The following is a 7,102-nucleotide window of genomic DNA, read 5'->3' on the forward strand; positions in this document are numbered from 1 at the left end:
CGGAAACAGGCACTTCGGCCCACCAAGTCCGCACCTACCAGCGATCCCCGCACATTAACATTATCCTAGGGACAATTTTACATTTATACCAAGCCAATTAATCTTCAAACCAGTAAACATTTGGAGAGTGGGAGGAAACTGAGGAACTCTGAGAAACCTCGCGTGGTCACGGGGAGAACGTACAAACTCCGTACAGACAGCAGCACCTGTAGTCAAGATCGAAACCGGGTCTCTCGTCATCTTCATGGTTATGTGCAAAAAATCTCAAATCCTACCCGTGAGAAAATGAGAATAACACGCAAGTTGGCCTTCACGAAAAACCTCCTCGCAATTCAAACAACCTCCATAATAATTCTCGAGACCGTGTTCCACAAGGATGCGTTCTCAGTCCCTTACTATACTCCTTATACACTCATGACTACGCAGCCAAATACCAATCCAACGCAATTTACAAGCTCATTGACTGGTTAGAATGCAACAAAAGCTTTTCACTGTATCTCGGTGCACATGACAATGAATTAAACTCAAACCTGTTCAAGTGTCTTTTAAATGTTGTCATTGTATCTGCCTCAACTACCTCCTCTGGTAGCTTATTCCATATACCCACCACCCTCTGAATGGTATAGTTACCCCTCAGGTTCCTATTAAATCTTTCTCCTCTCACCTTTAAGCCATGTCCTCTGGCTTTTGAGCTCCCAACCCTGGGTAAAAGACTCTGTGCATTAATTGTGTAATCTGTATATTTTCTTAAAGCAACAGTCTAAAGGTTAAAAAATAAATTGGAAAAGGTTTTCAGTCTGACGAGAAGTTATTGGCATTGCCATATTATCTCAAGATCCATTTCAGGGGCAAAGTTCAAAAGACCCGCTGCAGCCTCACCTGCTAAATGAAAGGATTACAAGGGCAAACAACACACACTGGTTTGGTAAGTTTATCATAGAAATAAAGGTTGCATTATTACAAGGCTGCTTTTTCCATTATTTAAAAAAATGTTGCAAGGTTTGCTCCCAATTCAGAGTGCGGCGATTGGATCATGCTTTTTTTCAGTACTATTACCAAATATTGTCAGGTGTCTCTTAAATTTCACCACCCTCGAAAATTCAACTGCATCTAATGTCCACTACACGTTTGCACACAAGCTTTGATGATCAGGTCCGTAATGTCAATTTCAGTGCAGATTTGCATTAATCAAAGCTTCATCATCGTCCCAACAGCTTTCATAACCTTTCTCGCTAGCATTAACTAACCTCATTGCTAACAAGTTTCCTGTCAGAATGTGGTTAATCGACAGGAAATTGTTGAAGCTACATTGCTTTCACTTCATAACCAAGGTCACTCCAGCCTCAATTAATGAACAGCAATCTGCTGACGACAGTTGTGCATGCTCTCATTCACAGACTGAGCACCAAGTTACTGACCACTCGTTCGCTGAAGCAAAGCAAGTAAAACTGCAGATATTGTTGAAAAAAACCTCAGCCAGTCATGCAGCATCTTGGAAAGAGAAAATTGGTCAGTGCTTTCAGGTCCATGACTCTTGCTCCCAATTGAGGAAGTTCTTCAGATCAGAGGGTCGCTGACCAGAAGCACCTACTGCTTTCTCTTCCCACATTGGACGAGTTCTTCCAACATTTCTATTTTATGTTCAGTGGTAGATTGGAAAATAAGCCTCTATGCGACATCTGCAAACTAAAATGTTTTTTTACAAAACTGTTGTTGTACAACACTGCACCCTGCATCTCCCTCTCCAATGAAGCTCCGTTAAAATAAAATGGAGCAGTAACAGTATGTTAGGAATTATCTCTGTGTGGGAAGACAATGACAAAATTCACTGTTGTTTTCAATACACCAGCAACATGGAAACGATCAAGACATAAATCCTGACATGTTTACTGCGTACCCTCATGTATGCATTTAAATTATGGACTGGAGCAGTCACCTTAAAGCACAGATAATGGTATCATCAATAATATTTCTGCAAAACCCTCTAAGTTCACTGGCAGGCTATGTGAACCAATATCAGGGCCCTATCTCCAGACCACCATCCCAGCATTAAGGCATTAATTACACTAAGTCGGTTCTCATAGTCAGGCTGGGTTGGATTGGGCCTCCTTCCCAGGAGATACCTGGGAACTTTTCTACATTGTTAAGGTAGACGCCAGTGCCCAATCCCAAGTTGCTAGATCTGACCTCCACAAGGACTGTGCGTGGTCATATTGATACTGCCGTGGATATTGTCATGGACAGATGTACCTGCGACAAGTAGATTGGCATGGACGAGATCAAGCATGTTTGTTCATCTTGACATTGGTTGATTGTTGCCACATGTAACTGTTTTTCAGTGGAAAAGCATTTGTTGCATGCTTTCAGGCAAATCATATTATACATGACTACATCAGGTAGACCAAAAGGGAAAATAACCAAAGTGCAGAATATAATGTTACAGCTGCAGAGAAACTGCAAGGTGATATATTGGAAGTCGGGAATTAATTTCTAGCACGAGAGCTCCGTTCAAGAGTTTGATAACAGGCTGTTTTTGAATCTGGTGATACATACTTTCAAGCTGTTATTTCTTCTACCCAATGGAAGAGGAGAGAAGAGAGAAAGACGAGCGTGTAAATGGTCCTGATTTATGTAGATTGTTTTCCTGAGGCGGTATAGATGGAGTTGTTTGCAATATGAACTGGGTTGCATTCACAACTCTATAATTTCAGGCGTCCTTGGCTTGCTGTGTTACAATACATGGCTAGAGCAGTTGATAGACAAAGCAGTGATGCATCTGGATAGGATGCTTTCTATGGTGCATCTCTTGTTGGTTGACTCACCACCTGCCACAGAACCAATCAAGCAACAATGTCCTTTAACACTTTCAACTCGGTATTTGAGATGCTACTGGACCACTCTCCCACCCAGAACACATTCTGCTCCTTCTCCACTCTCAGTGCTTCCTCCAAGCAGTGTTCTACATGGAGTAATTTTCAATCACTGGGTGGGGGGATGGAAGGGGTTAGATATGCAGTAATCAAAAGGTGTCCTTTCCCATGTGTAACCTGACTGTATCAGATCTCATGTGACCGAAGGTCAATATTGTGGATTCAAAGACAGTTCCTTCCTCACTACAGGCCACTGATGCTGCCACCTTTGCTAGGTCTATCCTGATGGTGCCACTTCCATACTCAGGGATGAAGGTATTGATGTCCAGTACATTGACTAAATTGTGTGGTTCGGTGAGTAGGACTACATCAGGCTGATGCTTACAGCCACTCTGCAGTTTCCCAATTTGTATCAGTCACTAGAGCACAAATCATCCTCCTCCCCAAGAGATCACCAAAAAAAAAGTCAATTATACAATTATAGTGGACAAACTAATTTAGAACAGGTACTACTTAATTTTAAAACAATGCAAAAATATTCTTTGTGTGAAGTTTTTAAGTACAAGTTGTTGGTGGGACCACATTTGGAGTATTGTGTGCAGTTCAGGTCCAGGCAGGTTAGCACGCAACAAAAGCTTTTCACTGTACCCCAGTACACGTGACAATAAACTAAACTAACTAACCCAGCTATATCATGTCACTGAGTTGGAAAGGGTACAGAAAAGTTTCACAGCATGTTACTAGGATTGGGGAGCTTGAGTTATAAGAGGAGGCTGGATAGGCAGGGACTTTTTCCTGTTGCAGCATAGAATGTTGACAGAGGGGATGACCTTAGACATACGTAAAATGATGTTGGGTGTAATTAAAGTGGATTGCCACTATCTTTTTAGCAGGGTGTTGCAATTCTAAAAGTAGAGGGCATAGGTTTCAGGCGAAAGGGGAAAGATTTAAAGAAGATCCAAGGGGACGTTTTTCCACATGGAGGATGGCGGGTAGATGGAATGATCTTCCAAAGGAAGAATGCAATTACGATGTTTAAAAGACATTTGGGCAGGTAAATGGATAGTTAGGGTTTAGATGGATAAGGGCCAAACACCAGCAAAGAAGATTGTGTCAGATAAACTTCTTGTTCAAAAAAAAGACAAAGTGCAGCCGTAACTCAGGCAACATCTCTGAAGTAGATAGCTGACATTTTGGGTAGGGAACCCAATCGGAAGAAGGGTCCCAATCCAAAATGTCACACATTCATGTTTTCCAGAGATGCTGGCTGACCCACCAAGTTACTCCCAGTACTTTGTGTCTTTTTCTTTTTAAATAAACATCTGCAGTTTGTTCCCAGACATCTTATTCAGCCTGGGCCAGCTGGCCCAAAGGGCCTGTTCCCGGTGACTCTGTTCTGGTGATCCCTCTGTAATAGGAGGAATCTGAGGAAAGACATTCTAGCCTTAGAGGGAGTACAGAGAAGGTTCACCAGATTGATCCCTGGGACGGCAGGACTTTCATATGAAGAAAGACTGGATAGACTGGGCTTATACTCGATGGAATTTAGAAGACTGAGGGGGGATCTTATTGAAACATATAAAATTCTTAAGGGGTTGGAGAGGCTAGATGCGGGAAGATTGTTCCCGATGTTGGGGAAGTCCAGAACCAGGGGTCACAGCTTAAGGATAAGGGGGAAGTTTTTTAGGACCGAGATGAGAAAACATTTCTTCACACAGAGAGTGGTGAGTCTGTGGAATTCTCTGCCACAGAAGGTAGTTGAGGCCAGTTCATTGGCTATATTTAAGAGGGAGTTAGATGTGGCCCTTATGGCTAAAGGGATCAGGGGGTATGGAGAGAAGGCAGGTACAGGTTACTGAGCTGGATGATCAGTCATGATCATATTGAATGGCGGTGCAGGCTCGAAGGGCCGAATGGCCTACTCCTGCACCTATTTTCTATGTTTCTAATAGAGGGATCGGCTCAAGACACAAACCACGTGCGAGTTCTCAGCTGACCACATCGACACGGTTAGTAGAAACTCCGGGAGAAAACAAAGTTAGCATTTGGAAGTGCACAGTGAAGTAAGCCGTATGGCAAGTGACCGATTCAAAAACGATGGGACATATCACGAGATAAGCTGGAGAATGCGCAAAACCGCACATTTCCTGCAGAGAACACACGACACCTTTGGACTGCAATACAGTGATTCATTAGTTAACCAGTGTTCGATTCGGTTACTAGATATCCCGAGGGTTACAGTTTACTTAGTCCCATTTCAGTGCACAATCGGGTTTAAAAATATATATATATAAACTGCATTCAAAGTGCAACTTGAATGGGGGTTTTTTTTCCTGTCGTTTGACAACACACACAGCAAAACTTTCTCTTGTGTTTCAGGAATAAACACCCAAAACTCCCGAATCCCGCCGACTCGTAAACAAAATTGGTCTCGGTGCATGACCATGACAACTTCACAGCACAGCTCTTAATTTCCACATTTAACCACAATTAGAGCGGCGAGACCTCCCTCCCGCGGGGCCGGCCGGTGGGTAGAAGAACAACAACAACCCCCCAAGCAGTGGTCGGTGTCGGTGGACAGTTCACGGCGTGGGCTCGGGGGGATGTGAGGGACTCGGTGGTCAGGGGGGAGGGTGAGAGGCCCTGTGGTCAGGGGGGTGGGGGGCTCGGTGGTCAGGGGGGAGGGTGAGAGGCCCTGTGGTCAGGGGGGTGGGGGGCTCGGTGGTCACGGGGGGGGGGGGGTGAGAGGCCCTGTGGTCAGGGGGGTGAGGGGCTCGGTGGTCAGGGGGGAGGGTGAGAGGCCCTGTGGTCAGGGGGGTGGGGGGCTCGGTGGTCACGGGGGGGGGGGTGAGAGGCCCTGTGGTCAGGGGGGTGGGGGGCTCGGTGGTCACGGGGGGGGGGGGGGGGTGAGAGGCCCTGTGGTCACGGGGGGGGGGTGAGAGGCCCTGTGGTCAGGGGGGTGAGGGGCTCGGTGGTCAGGGGGGAGGGTGAGAGGCCCTGTGGTCAGGGGGGTGGGGGGCTCGGTGGTCACGGGGGGGGGGGGGGGGGTGAGGGGCTCGGTGGTCACGGGGGGGGGGGGGTGAGAGGCCCTGTGGTCAGGGGGGTGAGGGGCTCGGTGGTCAGGGGGGAGGGTGAGAGGCCCTGTGGTCAGGGGGGTGAGGGGCTCGGTGGTCACGGGGGGGAGGGTGAGAGGCCCTGTGGTCAGGGGGGTGAGGGGCTCGGTGGTCACGGGGGGGGTGAGAGGCCCTGTGGTCAGGGGGGGTGAGGGGCTCGGTGGTCACGGGGGGGGGGGGGGGTGAGAGGCCCTGTGGTCAGGGGGGTGCGGGGCTCGGGGCGGTGAGTTGGTCGGGGGTGAGGAGTTCAACAGTGGTCGGGGGGGGTGAGAGGAGCTCCCGGGGGGGGGTTTAGAGGAGCTCCGTGGGGGGGGGGGTGAGGGGCTCCGTGGTCGGGGGGGGGGGAGGGGCTCCGTGGTCGGGGGGGGGGAGGGGCTCGGACGGTGGTCTGGGGGGGCTGAGAGGTCAGGGGGGTGAGGGGCTCCGTGGTAGGGGAGATCGGGGTGAGGGGCTCGGTGCCGGAGACCCTTCGCCTTCCAGGCGACGCGACCGAGGGAACCGGCGGCCGAAGGAAGCCCGTGTTGGCGGCGCCCATCTTACCGTCCTCCAGCCGGACGAGCTGCGGCAACCGGTAGGAGCTGACCAACAGGTCGAGGGGCCGAGTCACACCGCTCCACTGCATCTCCTTGTTGCCGCCCAGTGTCTCCATGCCACCCGGCAGCCAAACGGGGGCGACAAGCGCTCAACCGCGGGCTGCCATCCAGCCGCAAGGGCAAGGCCTCCCCGGGGTGGGCGGGCGTCGGGCTGAGCTGGTACTGCTGGTGTTGCTGGAGCCGCTGCTGGTGCCGGGCGAGCTGTGCTGATGGGCTCCAGGACCCGCGCCCGAAACGCCATGCCAGGAATCACACACAGACTTGAGTCCAGCCGCCCGCCGTGTCTGTCGGGTGGAGGAGGAGCCGCTCCCGCCTTCCCTCCCTCCCTCCCTCAGGAGCCCGTCAATGCGCAGTCGTGGCCGCCGCCGCCACCTCCTTGGCAGCGTTACTCTCTCCCATGGAAGGTTACCCACCCTAGATACTAAATTTCTCCACGTTTGCAGCCTGACCCGCAGGGTATTTTCAGCATTTTCTGTTTTTTTTTAAATTGCACAACTACATGTGGTTGTGTAATTGCTTTAGCTGA

At 49.5% G+C, this 7,102-nt stretch overlaps 1 protein-coding gene across 2 annotated transcripts in view; it reads right to left on the reverse strand.

The window, feature by feature from the left end:
- Positions 1 to 6,884, reverse strand: part of garem (GRB2 associated, regulator of MAPK1) — a 93,446-nt gene extending 86,562 nt beyond the window's left edge. For both annotated transcript variants that reach the window (XM_078397330.1, XM_078397328.1), the window contains exon 1: positions 6,524 to 6,884. In XM_078397330.1, the coding sequence (XP_078253456.1) occupies positions 6,524 to 6,632 (109 nt within the window). In that variant the 5' untranslated portion in view covers positions 6,633 to 6,884. The remainder of the gene's footprint in view (positions 1 to 6,523) is intronic.
- Between the last annotated feature and the right edge of the window lie 218 nt (positions 6,885 to 7,102).

The sequence above is a fragment of the Rhinoraja longicauda genome, chromosome 4, assembly GCF_053455715.1.
Source record: "Rhinoraja longicauda isolate Sanriku21f chromosome 4, sRhiLon1.1, whole genome shotgun sequence".
Classification (NCBI taxonomy): Eukaryota; Metazoa; Chordata; class Chondrichthyes; order Rajiformes; family Arhynchobatidae; genus Rhinoraja; species Rhinoraja longicauda.